This window comes from Ostrea edulis, chromosome 9, assembly GCF_947568905.1.
Source record: "Ostrea edulis chromosome 9, xbOstEdul1.1, whole genome shotgun sequence".
Lineage (NCBI taxonomy): Eukaryota > Metazoa > Mollusca > Bivalvia > Ostreida > Ostreidae > Ostrea > Ostrea edulis.
The window spans coordinates 61,642,030-61,658,054 of NC_079172.1; the positions used below are offsets into that span (position 1 = coordinate 61,642,030).

The window sequence follows — 16,025 nt, forward strand, 5'->3', positions numbered from 1 at the left end:
TGGGTGCAGTGAAGTCAGATCTCTTCCAATGGATGCCATGAAGTCAGATCTCTTCCAATGGGTGTCATGAGGTCAGGCCTCTTCCATTGGCTGCCATGAAGTCGGTCCTCTTCCAATGGGTGCCATGAAGTCGGACCTTTTCCAATGTCTGCCGTGAAGTCGGGCCCCTTCTAATGGTGCAGTGAAGTCAGATCTCTTCCAATGGCTGCAGTGAAGTTAGACCTCTTCCAACGGCTGCCGTGAAGTCAGATCTCTTCCAATGGCTGCTATGAAGTCAAGCCTCTTCTAATGGCTGCCGTCAAGTCAGGCCTATTCCAATGGAGGCTGAGAAATTAGGTCTATTCAAATGGCTACTTTTGATGTAAGCTGTGCATATAATGAAGCCTCTTCCAAACGCAACATGTGGCGTCAAACCTACTCCAATAACAACATATGTGACGTCAAGCCTCTTCCAAAGGTTACTTGTGAAATCCAGCCTCTTCCCATGGCAGCATGTGTAGGGAAGTGTCTTTCGATGGCTACATGATAGGTCCAACCTCTTTCAATGGGTGATGCAGGAAAAGTATTATTGGAAACATCGCGTAGAAAGAGGATTTCGTTTACCACATTTAGTCGTATTAAATTTGAAATCAATTGTCTTGCAGTTACTGCATGTGTAAGCAGTCCAGTCTGTTTGATGGAATCTGATGTACATATAAGTTCATTCCCTGAGTGAGCTTTTAGCAGAGTATTTCATCTGTTAACTATTTCCCAATCTATCCTATACCAGTGTGATATCCAAATACAATATTTAAGACAGGTTAAGGCAAATTTGCTGCATAATTAAATCTTCGTTCAAGACACACCTCTTTATACTTCTATCATATGCCGGTAACTATGGAAACTGTTGTCGAATATTCTGAGAAATTGATGCATACTTCTTTGGTGCAGTAAAACTCTTACAAAAGATTGGCTGATGGTTTACCTACTTGTAGACGAGAAACTAGAATAGACTATAAAAAAAAACATGAAATGCCTTACATCTCACCTACCCATAATGCTTCACAATCCTTGAAATTGGACTGTTTGTCAGTATATAAAGTTGTAGATTCATTTGATTAATCAATAATCATGAATGTGAGCAACAGAAATGGAACACTAGAGAAAGACATTTACACACGTGTTTATTGTCATTAGGAAAACCTCATTTCAGAACTATGACAATCCATCCAATCAATCGTCACCAAGCTCGACTCTGAAACGAAAATGCTCATTGTATTTGGTGTTAGTTTGATTAATAATTCGTAAAAAAAAAAAAAAAAATTTTTTTTTTTAAAAACCAACAAAAAACCCAAAACAACAACAAACCACCAGAATTTAAACAAAACTTTTCTTGAGTTTAGGGAGCACGTGACAAGATAAGTGTAAGATAAGAGTCTTTATCATATGATTGAATAATTCCTAGCTCTCTAATTGGCTGAGATCCAACAATGTAGAAATCATACTACGTTATGTTTACCTGCACGTGACCTTCCAGGTGAACATAAGGAATTATTTTTTCCACATAGGACCAAAAAATAGGTCGTGAACTTCCAATTTGACACGATCGATTATATACTTATTTTTGCCGTCCAATGAAATTCCGCGTTTCTCACTGGGTTCGGCTAAGATTTCAGCAATTCTAGAAAAATGGCGAGGTAAGTTTTTTTTTAATCATTTAATCATATAATAAAACAATTATTGCTGTTTTTGAGGTCAATACGATGATTTAGACACCTGAGGAGTACAATATTCACCGAGTCCGAAGGGCGAGGTGAATATTGTACATCGAAGGTGTCTAAATCATCGTTTTGACCTAAAAAAACAGCAATAATTGTATATTGTCAGACATAGAAGTATTTAGATTAACAAAATGTCAGACATAGGAGGATTTAGGTTAACAAAATGTCAGACATAGGAGTATTTAGGTTAACAAAATGTCAGACACAGGAGGATTTAGATTAACAAAATGTCAGACATAGGAGGAATTAGGTTAACAAAATGTCAGCCATAGGAGGAATTAGGTCAACAAAATGTCAGACATAGGAGGAATTAGGTTAGCAAAATGTCAGACACAGGAGGATTTAGGTTAACAAAATGCTGACAGAAACTTTGCACAATTGATATTCAAAATGCTATTCAAAAAGGTTAGTTTCTATCATATCTTGACAAGTAACACCATTTTAGGCTTTAAACTCACAGTCTTTCACATATGAAATAATTCTTAGTGCCGCACGAGGCATCGTTCCAGGCCTCGTTAAGACCTATGTGCAGGTCCAGACAATGGTCAGTGGTTCCTCCAGAGTCACTGGGCTCCCCCGGCCCCCAGTCTGTGAAAGAGACGCGTCTGTGACTGCTCATCCATTCCCACTCCCCCTCAACAATAATGTCTGTACCTCCCAGCCAAAAACTGCCTGTATAAAAACCCCACACATAATAATAAGTATCGCGTGTATCTCATAGCAATACTACTATGGAATGGATAAACTTTTTTGATATTGCATAGCAAGTATAGTTTTCTGCACAAACGTGATATGAATTTACAGTTAAGTTTATCTTAATTAAGTGTACCGATCATATGCATCCCCTGGAGCAGTATCGATCAGAAGTTAGCTTTACATTACATTATAAGGAAGTTAGCCTCTGAGCCTAACCACACATGCTGCTATGACTGTGTATGTACAGATGTAATGCTGATTTTATTGGTCCGAATATACTAAACGTTTACTCTTGGTATTACTTAACATCTAATCGATTTTATCGTTTCTGATTCATTGTGTATATTTTTACCCATAGATATGTACAATGTATATCAATGTTGTAATTTGGGATAAAAGAAGTGGAGACTTGGAACAAATCAAAATGTTGTAAATTCATCAATTTTGTTTGTATATATTGCCCCTTCAGACACGTCTACATTAATTCGCCCAAAATTTTGTATGAGGATTTAGTTTTTTGACCACTGATGAGATATACACTGGATTTGATTCATAACTACCCCATCTTACATTTTGAGATAAGACATTGTGACTTGTGCGAAATTTTAGAAATAAACTGACAACACTCCTATTAATTTTTTTAACTATCAAATTCTATATTGTAATTATTTTGCATTTTAATTGCAAATAGGTCGTTTTGTAAAAATTGAAGATATTAGCTATCATTTTTTTTTTTATCATACCCAAGAGTATTTATTAATTTGTTGTAATTATTGATTTGTATTTGGTTATATTGTGTTGACATCAACTGACAAAACTAGCTCATGCGAATAGATCTCAGTGCAAAAAGGTCAAATTCAATACACTGTAGCTCAATAACGACACTGTGACTGCTGGTTTTCTGTTTGTTTTCATAATTTTCCTTCAGTGTAGAAATTGAAAATATACTAACAAAAAATTGACAATACTACAAAACAGAAGCTTGACCCCCCCCCCTTTAAAAAAGAAAATATTGCAGATTTAGATTTTTAAAGATAAACAATAACAAACCTCCAAATTGCTTGGCCTGATTTTTGAGAAAGTTGTTTTCCGATATGGAGTCTACCTCTGCTAACGCTCCTCCGTAGTTCTTGCAGAAGTCCTTAAAAATTGACATTCAGAAGTTTCAATGTGTATGTAATAAGATGTACATTCAGTAGTTTAATTGTACATGGGATAACATGTACACTCAGAATATTCAAAGTAAATGTAATAAGATATACACTCAGTATATTCAATGTACATGTAACAATATGTACACTCAGTATATTCAATGTACATGTAATAAGATGTACACTCAGTATATTCAATGTACATGTAATAAGGTGTACACTCAGTATATTCAATATACATGTAATAAGATATACACTCAGTATATTCAATGTACATGTAACAATATGTACACTCAGTATATTCAATGTAATTATAATAAGATGTCCACTCAGTATTTCCAATGTACATGTAATAAGGTGTACACTCAGTATATTCAATGTACATGTAATAAGATGTACACTCAGTATATTCAATGTAAATGTAATAAGATATACACTCAGTATATTCAATGTAAATGTAGTAAGATGTACACTCAGTATATTCAATATAAATGTAATAAGATGTACACTCTGTATATTCAATGTACATGTAGTAAGATGTACACTCAGTCTATTCAATGTACATGTAATAATATGTACACTCTGTATATTCAATGTACACGTAATAAAATGTACACTCAGTATATTCAATATAAATGTAATAAGATGTACACTCTGTATATTCAATGTACATGTAGTAAGATGTACACTCAGTCTATTCAATGTACATGTAATAAGATATACACTCTGTATATTCAATGTACATATAACAATCAATCTAATTAAAATTAGATGTTAGATCCGCTCACATACTCGCTACACAAACATCTAACAACATCCCGTAGAGGGTCACGTCAGAGGTCAAATGTGCAACAGCCAATCAAATTTCTCTCTTCATATCGATAGGGTATTATCCCACAATTTCATGTATTGTTTACGCAAGGAAGTAAAAAAATGTTGGCACCCACGATTGTGACTTGTTTATCGCGTGTTTTTATTTGGATTTTAAACTATGGCGAAATCGGGGGATCTTTTCATGTATACTTCAACAAAAAAGACATTTAAGTATCTGTTCTTGTTCATTTTTCAAAGCCTCGAGATCAAATATCTTCAAAGCGGTTTTAATCGCTTCCATTTCTTCTTCGGTTGCCATCTTTAATAAGTAACCAAACACAGTATACAATGATGATTCTCATTGGATGCCGATATCACTTTCGTCTTTCTAGCGATTGGTTACTTTTTCATGCAAATTTGACCTCTGACGTGACCCTCTGTGGGATGTTGTTAGATATTTGTGTAGCGAGTATGTGAGCGGATCTAACATCTAATTTTAATTAGATTGATGTAACAATATGTACACTCAGTATATTCAATGTATACGTAATAAGATGTACACTCAGTATATTCAATATACATGTAATAAGATATACACCCAGTATATTCAATGTAATTGTAATAAGATGTACACTCAGTATATTCAATGTACATGTAATAAGATATACACTCAGTATATTCAATGTACATGTAATAAGATGTACACTCAGTATATTCAATATACATGTAATAAGATATACACTCAGTATATTCAATGTACATGTAATAAGATGTACACCCAGTATATTCAATGTACATGTAATAAGATATACACTCAGTATATTCAATGTACATGTAATAAGATGTACACTCTGTATATTCAATGTACATGTAATAAGATATACACTCAGTATATTCAATATATACGTAATAAGATATACACTCAGTATATTCGTTGTACCTTAAAAAGGATAAAGATAATGGCAATGATCAATTTCCTATAAAGATTAGCTAGTAATAGATATACATTCAGTTAACCAGAGGTAAAATCACTGTAGAGGTACAGGTAAAAGATATGCATTCATAGTTTCTTTGTATATGTAATAAGATGCACACTCTGTACATGTTTTGTACATGCAATAAGATGCGCATTGAGTAATCTTATTGTACATGCAATAAGATGTACATTGAGCAATCTTATTGTACATGTTATGAGATGTACATTGAGCAGTTTTATTGTACATGTTATAAGATGTAAATTAAGTAATTTCATTGTACACGTAATAAGATGTACACACAGCAGTATGTTTGTATGCAATAAGATATATATAATTCCTATAACAAACAGTGTTTTACTGTGATAAATCTCATAAATCCCACAAAGAATACAAAATCAAGAGTAAGACAAACACGGACCCTGGACACACCAGAGCCTAAGAGGAGTAAGTATCCCCTGTTGACCGGTCACAATCTAATTAAAATTAGACCTTTCATCTCGCTGCAAAATGTAAATCATGGGCTAGATGGTTTCGTTTTTAAATGTTTAATAATTATTTCTTACTGAAAGTGGTAGGATTCTATCAGCAATTCTGATATACTATGGGTGTTTTATCGTCATTATCGCCAGTCAGACCAATATTTAAATCCTGGAGTAGTGTGCTACTTTTCCATTTTCTATTAAGGTACATCCGTGATCTATTTATAACAGCCATGCGATGACGTCATACGGAAGCACATGTTTGTCATGTTATGATACAAAATGTTTTCATGTAAACAACCAAAATAGTTTTTAAAAGTTAGTAGCTCCCTCTCTCTGTGTTGGAAGATTTTAAAAATTATGCAGTTTACGTGCATAAATGGAACATGACTCGCTTTAACATACCCGCGTAATAAATCATGAAATAAAATGTACATGCAGTGGATGCAATGCAAATGTAAAATGACATGCATTCCGAAGTTTCATAGAATATGTAAAACAATGTATATATGATAGTCGCATTGTGCAATTGTCAATGATTGAATAAGGGTTGTTATGTTACTTTATTGTTAAAGTGATCGTCGTGTATGTACATCATAGAGATTATTTTATTTGTGAGTACTTTTATCATAGTTATCAAAATAAGTATAACTGTAATAATACCCAAGCTGCCGTCCACTTCAACGGGATCCGAGTGACAAAGAGATAGCAGGAATCGAGATGTCGAGTCCAGTTATTGGGACAATCCGCGGACACATACCACACCTCTACAAGAAACGAAACACTGAAAGTACCTTGAAATTGACTAAGTACAGTGAAAAGATTATTCATATCCACACACCTCTATAGATCGGGACACAATGTTGAGATTGTCCTGTGAAAGACTAGGTAAGGAGGATTTACACCTCTATAGATCGGGACACAGTGATGAGATTGTCCTGTGATAGACTAGGTAAGGAGTATTTACACCTCTATTGATCGGGACATAATGATGAGATGTTCCTGTGATGGACAGGTAAGGAGTATTTACACCTCTATAGATCGGGACATAATGATGAGATTGTCCTGTGATAGACTAGGTAAGGAGTATTTACACCTCTATAGATCGGGACATAATGATGAGATTGTCCTGTGATAGACTAGGTAAGGAGTATTTACACCTCTATAGATCGGGACATAATGATGAGATTATCCTGTGATAGACTAGGTAAGGAGTATTTACACCTCTATAGATCGGGACATAATGATGAGATTATCCTGTGATAGACTAGGTAAGGAGTATTTACACCTCTATAGATCGGGACACAATGATGAGATGTTCCTGTGATAGACTAGATAAGGAGTATTTACATATACAACACACCTCTACAGTAGAAGCTGAAGCTAGTCCAAACGTAAAATGTTCAACACCAGAATACAGACTGATTTATGTGATTATCGATGTTGCTCATCACAGGCTCTTGAAATCAGCGCAGGGTATGGATGATCATTCCTCCGAATCATGCAGTAGTTCCCTAACTTATATTCAGTAACAAAGGAATAGATGCCGTCAATACAGCGACTGTTTTACTATTTTTACTCCTCACAAAATATTTTATAAAACTGTTCTTACGGGCATCCTCAGACGTATTGGTCCACAACATAAGCGAGAAGTGGTGTAAACCAATTGTGGAATATTAAACATTTCAAATAATTTTTAATAAATTCGAAATCTTTTCAAAATGAAAAAAAATATATCAAATGGTGACTTTTCAACACTTCATGCCACCATTCCTCATAATACATTAAATACTAGATATCATAGTCAGCTACTTCTTCAATAAAATGAAATTCATATCTATTTTTCAAACAGTTATCCAGAAAATTTCTTTGTTATACAGCATTCTGATTCTACGCACAAGTATTATAAAGCTGATATTAAAAAGGTGCTAGAGTTCCTCATTGACAACATCTACATCGTTTTTTTGTGATCAGGTCTTCCAACGGTTTGTTGGAAATTCCGTGGGCATATAATAACGAGCAGTGAACAGTCTCAAAATTCCCATAAAGAATACAAAATTGAGTGTAGGGCAAACACGGACCCCCGTGGAAACACCAGAGGTAAGATCAAGTGTCTATTAGGAAGTAAGCATTCTCTGTTGACCGGTAACACCCATCGTGAAGCCTATTTGGTAAAGGGGGTAATCCGTAGTCAAAATGTATACTTTAGAATAAAACTATTCTTGTCGATAGTTTTTAAAAGTATTTTAACTAGACAGTGGTGTTATGTGGCATGCAGTCCATGCTGTTGATTATGATGACAGGGATAGCTTACAACCGATGAATGAATATAACAATCTGCTCCCGAAAATACTACAAATGTGAAGTCAGTAGATTCAAGCAACTTTACAGTGAAATAAATATGTATGCACAATAATTGAAGTATATTTACACGTAATAATATTCCTATTGTGACGTCATAATTATGAAAAATGTTTACCACAATAGCCTAGACAGTTAATACAATGGGTTTGAAATAGGTCTGCATCATATTACCAACTGTTTTCATATGTAATAGCATTTGTCCCACTATGCATATGCATTGTATTTCAAATCTGTGATGAATTGACCTTGTTAAATATTTAAAAATCCGTTGACACACCCCCATGTTTCTACACATTTTACAAAAATATGAAAACCCACCACTATTGTGACATCATATTTCATACTCAGTACAGATGAACAAGTAATGCTACTATGCCTTTGCTAAACAGCTATCCTCAAAGCTAGACAAACCGATCCAGTGGAGATCCGGGTTAGAATAAGTCCTCAGTACTCCCTTGCTTGTCGTAAGAGGCGACTAAATGGGGCGGACCTTCGGATGAGACCGCAAAAACCGAGGTCCCGTGTCACAGCAGGTGTGGCACGATAAAGATCTCTCCCTGTTCAATGGTCATTAGCACCGAACATAGGCATAAATTTTGCAGCCCTTCACTGGCAGTGGTGACGTCTCAATATGAGTGAAATACTCTCGAGAGGGACGTAAAACAATATTCAATCAATCAATCATAAACGGACCGCTTTTCTCACTTTTGTTCAGAGTTTAATTTTTAAGAGTGACTAATGACAACAACGGAACAAACGTCTTTAAACCAACCCTAAATAGGTATTTTGCATAATTCAAAATTTACAGCTAAGATTAAAGACTGGGACAGACAGCCAGACAAAACAAAAACAAAGTGTTCCAGATCTTCAATCTCAGGGACACGTGTACATGTATCTTGCACTATACATTAGTCGTGGTCATTCATCAAAATCGTTCCACTAAACTCTATCAAATACTGAATGTTGTAAAAATCTTACCACAAACGATGACAAGAAATAAAACCACAAATCTTCCCATGTTAACGGGAGTCATTCATAGTAACTATAGTGCTATACTTTGTGCATTAACATGATAAGAGTCACGTGATTTATTTCGTAGTGCATGCAACCCTTCTTGAAACGTGCAAGTTAGCATATTGAACATGAACTCTTTACGAAGAATCTTCACATCATGTAGATAAAACAACCCAGTTATACTTCAGATGAAGAGAAATCTCCATCGTAGCTCTGTAAATGAGACCACATCGTGTTTAAAAGTAAAGAAGTTAAAATGACTTCATTTGCGCATTTCAATTTAATGTAACATATAATCGATATCAAATTGCCCTTCCTGAGTGATGAAAAGTGCTCTTTTTGCGGTCTTGGATTCAACACTAATAACATTTCGAATTCGGCATGAAACAAATTGGATATTTGGAGTTAGAAAAGAAAATAATGAAAAGTACAGGTGTAGGGATATTCCTAAAATGTTAAAGGGAAGTCATTACATTTTGTTGTTTTGAAGACAAATCTACCAGACTGAATATCTTTGTATCACTTTGTAACTGACACTTACTCAGTATAAACATTTGATAAATTATCTACCAGCGTATGAAGCATTACAAATACTGAAATAATAAAATCAAAACTTTTCTTTCTTGTCTCCGTATGTTACGTTTGTTCTTTGATGGCAAACAAAGCACAAGAAACACAATTTGACAAATACTGTTTACTTTGCAAAATAAGTGAAGACAACGAATAGTGACGAATCTGATAACTCCTATAAAGAATCCATTTGTCTCAATAAAAAGTTTCCTACACTTTAAGATTTACGTAAATGTGCTTCCAAAATTTCTAACTACCCACTTTTTCATAAAGTACAAAACTGCATCATCCATCAAGACTAAATATGACTGCCAAAGAATTTATTGTTATCCGGTTACAGATTACATTCATCACAATAGAAACATGAATTTGTCAAAAGCTGTGTGTGATGACAGATGAGTACGAATGATTAAAGCGAGAAAGAGGCGAGTCGAACACATGAATTGCATAACATCAAAGCGTACTTTTAGGACACATTGAAGTAACATTTTACATATTATTATGTACAACTTAGAATTCTTATGAAAAGTGAAATATGACATCATAATCACTTAATAATGATCCCACCCACTTCCTATAAGGCTGATAGGCTGCACTGCATCAAAGCTGCTGCAAAGGTAAATTTTGCAAACTATTTCTTCTTATGAGTTTGAGACTTCATACCACACAATATATACCCCCAAAAATTACAAATTGAGACAACGCAACAAAGAAGTACAAATGAAGTTTGATCTCATTCCTAACACACACACGGAGTTTGATCTCATCCCTAACACACACACGAAGTTTGATCTCATCCCTAACACACACACGGAGTTTGATCTCATCCCTAACACACACACGGAGTTTGATCTCATCCCTAACACACACACGGAGTTTGATCTCATCCCTAACACACACACATGGAGTTTGATCTCATTCCTAACACACACACGGAGTTTGATCTCATCCCTAACACACAAACGAAGTTTGATCTCATCCCTAACACACACATGGAGTTTGATCTCATTCCTAACACACACACGAAGTTTGATCTCATCCCTAACACACACACGAAGTTTGATTTCATTCCTAACAAACACACGAAGTTTGATCTCATTCCTAACATACACATGGAGTTTGATCTCATCCCTAACACACACACGAAGTTTGATCTCATCCCTAACACACACACGGAGTTTGATCTCATTCCTAACACACACACGGAGTTTGATCTCATTCCTAACATACACATGGAGTTTGATCTCATCCCTAACACACACACGAAGTTTGATCTCATCCCTAACACACACACGAAGTTTGATCTCATCCCTAACACACACATGGAGTTTGATCTCATTCCTAACACACACATGGAGTTTGATCTCATCCCTAACACACACATGGAGTTTGATCTCATCCCTAACACACACACGAAGTTTGATCTCATCCCTAACACACACACGAAGTTTGATCTCATCCATAACACACACACGGAGTTTGATCTCATTCCTAACACACACATGGAGTTTGATCTCATCCCTAACACACACACGAAGTTTGATCTCATCCCTAACACACACATGTAGTTTGATCTCATCCCTAACACACACACGAAGTTTGATCTCATCCCTAACACACACACGAAGTTTGATCGCATCCCTAACACACACACACGGAGTTTGATCTCATTCCTAACAAACACACGAAGTTTGATCTCATTCCTAACATACACATGGAGTTTGATCTCATCCCTAACACACACACGAAGTTTGATCTCATCCCTAACACACACACGGAGTTTGATCTCATTCCTAACACACACACGGAGTTTGATCTCATTCCTAACATACACATGGAGTTTGATCTCATCCCTAACACACACACGAAGTTTGATCTCATCCCTAACACACACACGAAGTTTGATCTCATTCCTAACACACACACGAAGTTTGATCTCATTCCTAACAAACACATGGAGTTTGATCTCATCCCTAACACACACACGAAGTTTGATCTCATCCCTAACACACACACGGAGTTTGATCTCATTCCTAACACACACACGGAGTTTGATCTCATTCCTAACATACACATGGAGTTTGATCTCATCCCTAACACACACACGAAGTTTGATCTCATCCCTAACACACACACGAAGTTTGATCTCATTCCTAACACACACACGAAGTTTGATCTCATTCCTAACAAACACATGGAGTTTGATCTCATCCCTAACACACACACGAAGTTTGATCTCATCCCTAACACACACACGAAGTTTGATCTCATCCCTAACACACACATGGAGTTTGATCTCACTCCTAACACACACACGAAGTTTGATCTCATCCTTAACACACACACGAAGTTTGATCTCATCCCTAACACACACACACGGAGTTTGATCTCATTCCTAACAAACACACGAAGTTTGATCTCATTCCTAACATACACATGGAGTTTGATCTCATCCCTAACACACACACGAAGTTTGATCTCATCCCTAACACACACACGGAGTTTGATCTCATTCCTAACACACACACGGAGTTTGATCTCATTCCTAACATACACATGGAGTTTGATCTCATCCCTAACACACACACGAAGTTTGATCTCATCCCTAACACACACACGGAGTTTTATCTCATTCCTAACACACACACGAAGTTTGATCTCATCCTTAACACACACTTGGAGTTTGATCTCATCCCTAACACACACACACGAAGTTTGATCTCATCCCTAACACACACACGAAGTTTGATCTCATTCCTAACACACACACACGGAGTTTGATCTCATCCCTAACACACACACGAAGTTTGATCTCATTCCTAACACACACACGAAGTTTGATCTCATCCCTAACACACACACGAAGTTTGATCTCATTCCTAACACACACACACGGAGTTTGATCTCATCCCTAACACACACACGAAGTTTGATCTCATCCCTAACACACACACGAAGTTTGATCTCATCCCTAACACACACACGAAGTTTGATCTCATTCCTAACACACACATGGAGTTTGATCTCATCCCTAACACACACACGAAGTTTGATCTCATCCCTAACACACACACGAAGTTTGATCTCATTCCTAACACACACATGAAGTTTGATCTCATCCCCAACACACACACGAAGTTTGATCTCATCCCTAACACACACATGGAGTTTGATCTCATCCCTAACACACACACGAAGTTTGATCTCATCCCTAACACACACACGAAGTTTGATCTCATTCCTAACACACACATGAAGTTTGATCTCATTCCTAACACACACATGGAGTTTGATCTCATCCCTAACACACACATGGAGTTTGATCTCATCCCTAACACACACATGAAGTTTGATCTCATCCCTAACACACACATGGAGTTTGATCTCATCCCTAACACACACATGAAGTTTGATCTCATTCCTAATACACACACGAAGTTTGATGTCATTCCTAACACACACACGCGGAGTTTGATCTCATTCCTAACAATCAATGGAAACAGGACTTAAGAAATTAATTCATGTTACAAGCTAACACACCATCATAAACGGAAAAAACATATTCGCAATAAATCGTCCAAGTGACTCTCAACCTGAAAATAAATTTACGAAATACTGCTAAAGTGAGATAAGTCCGAATGAAATTACGGTCCCTTGATATTGAAACAAAGAGCAATAGAAAAAGTAAATACACATATACACTACGAATATGGTTTCATTATACACCCATACAAAGATATAAAATTCATGTACATGTTAATAAAGACAACAACAACAACACAACAGTAACTTTCTCTCTGATCTCAATTAAATGTAATAATATAAAGCAATGAGGGTTCTTCATTGTGCCAACACAAATCGTGACATAAGACCTCCGTTTTAAGATCATGTCCTCGTCCGTGACCTTCACTTCTAATGCCGAGCGCTTGGCGAAAAAATGCTCACTACCTAGATTATAGATCTTAAATTTAACGTGTCACCAGGATCACCAGGTCCATCGAACCCGGGCCACCAGTTGCAAAGGGACACCTTTAAAACCTCTAGACAACTGAAATAAACCCGTGTCCAACGGAGATAAGACTAATGAGATGTAGAGTCTGACAGGAAGCTGTGTCTATCAGTGATCAGACTAATGAGTTGTAGAGTCTGACAGGAAGCTTTGTCTATCAGTGATCAGACTAATGAGTTTGTAATGTCTGGAGTACCTGAAGCTTTGTCTCTCAGTGATCAGACTAATGAGTTTGTAAAGTCTGACAGGAAGCTTTGTCTCTCAGTGATCAGACTAATGAGTTTGTAATGTCTGGAGTACCTGAAGCTTTGTCTCTCAGTGATCAGACTAATGAGTTTGTAAAGTCTGACAGGAAGCTTTGTCTCTCAGTGATCAGACTAATGAGTTGTAGAGTCTGGAGTACCTGAACCTTTGTCTATCAGTGATCAGACTAATGAGTTGTAGAGTCTGGAGGACATGAAGCTTTGTCTATCAGTGGTCAGACTAATGAGTTGTAGAGTTTGGAGGACATGAAGCTTTGTCTCTCAGTGATCAGACTAATGAGTTGTAGAGTCTGGAGGACCTGAACCTTTGTCTATCAGTGATCAGACTAATGAGTTGTAGAGTCTGGAGGACATGAAGCTTTGTCTCTCAGTGATCAGACTAATGAGTTGTTGAGTCTGGAGGACCTGAAGCTTTGTCTCTCAGTGATCAGACTAATGAGTTGTAGAGTCTGGAGGACCTGAAGCTTTGTCTATCAGTGATCAGACTAATGAGTTGTAGAGTCTGGAGGACATGAAGCTTTGTCTATCAGTAATCAGACTAATGAGTTTGTAAAGTCTGGCGTTCATGAAGCTTTGTCTATCAGTGATCAGACTAATGAGTTTGTACAGTCTGGAGGACATGAAGCTTTGTCTATCAGTAATCAGACTAATAAGTTTGTAAAGTCTGGAGTACCTGAAGTTTTGTCTATCAATAATCAGACTAATGAGTTTGTAAAGTCTGAAGGACATGAAGCTTTGTCTATCAGTGATCAGACTAATGAGTCTGTAAAGTCTGGAGTACCTGAAGCTTTGTCTATCAGTGATCAGACTAATGAGTTTGTACAGTCTGGAGTACCTAAAGCTTTGTTTATCAGTAATCAGACTAATGAGTTTGTACAGTCTGGAGTACCTGAAGCTTTGTCTATCAGTAATCAGACTAATGCGTTTGTAAAGTCTGGAGTACCTGAAGCTTTGTCTATCAGTGATCAGACTAATGAGTCTGTAAAGTCTGGAGTACCTGAAGCTTTGTCTATCAGTGATCAGACTAATGAGTCTGTAAAGTCTGGAATACATGAAGCTTTGTCTATCAGTGATCAGACTAATAAGTTTGTAAAGTCTGGAGGACATGAAGCTGTTCTTCAGAAAAAGTTCGATCTTATAGTCATGTTAAACGAAATTTATTTAAACACCCTCTGCAAAAATTCGTGATGAGAGCTAATGATGTTAGGTGACTATTTCTTGAACTTGGTATATAGAGTTATGTCAAGTTTTGAAGTTGGGAGAATTATATCTAGATCCTAACATTTAAGACTGACACATACACTGTACAAGGAGATTAATTCACGAAAAATGAACAAATAGTTGAGGTTACAAAACCAATAACATTCATTGTAACGCACATTACCGACGAACAAATGTTTACAAATGATTTTTCTAGCTATCAACAGTAAATATTATAACTAATTACTTGATGAGAGACCAATGCAAATCCACGAAAGCCCAAAGGTAACTTTTTGGAAAACAATTCATAAAAGGATTTAAGCACCATGACGAAATTTAGATCGAGCATAATCTTAATTAATGAATAAAATGTGTAGTACGCAAGCACGTAGACTTAAAACACCCATTCCCTTTCTCACACTTTTTATCCCCCACTTATTTCAGTTTTAGAATCTTTCAGATTCTTTAGTTTTTCAGTTTCAATATAACGAATGTTAAAATGCTATAAGCTCAGTGTGGGAGAACTACAGCAGATTCCTCCCAGCACCACCCAGGCTCAGGTATCCTCCGACGTGGCCACCTCGCTGTAGGCAACTTTCTCTTCCGATTTTATTGTGAATGATTGTCTGCAAAACAATTCAATAAAACTGCATTTAAATTTTCTGTGGCCTTTGATTTCATCTATCATTCATGTAAAAGAACACTGTTATATGAAATATTTCACCCTCA

At 36.4% G+C, this 16,025-nt stretch overlaps 1 protein-coding gene across 2 annotated transcripts in view; it reads right to left on the reverse strand.

Moving 5' to 3' along the window:
* Positions 1–1,146: 1,146 nt before the first annotated feature.
* Positions 1,147–16,025, reverse strand: part of LOC125657844 (von Willebrand factor D and EGF domain-containing protein-like) — a 38,553-nt gene continuing 23,674 nt past the window's right edge. The window contains exons 19-24 of one of the 2 annotated variants that reach the window (XM_056149829.1): positions 14,243–15,922; positions 9,219–14,085; positions 6,540–6,643; positions 3,507–3,597; positions 2,219–2,432; positions 1,147–1,234 (exon numbers count right to left, since the gene is read on the reverse strand). In XM_056149829.1, coding sequence (XP_056005804.1) covers positions 15,853–15,922 — 70 coding nt within the window. In that variant the 3' untranslated portion in view covers positions 1,147–1,234; positions 2,219–2,432; positions 3,507–3,597; ... (1 more) ...; positions 9,219–14,085; positions 14,243–15,852. Of the gene's footprint in view, positions 1,235–2,218; positions 2,433–3,506; positions 3,598–6,539; positions 6,644–9,218; positions 15,923–16,025 lie in introns of both variants that reach the window. The other variant, XM_056149828.1, reaches the window with a different exon arrangement.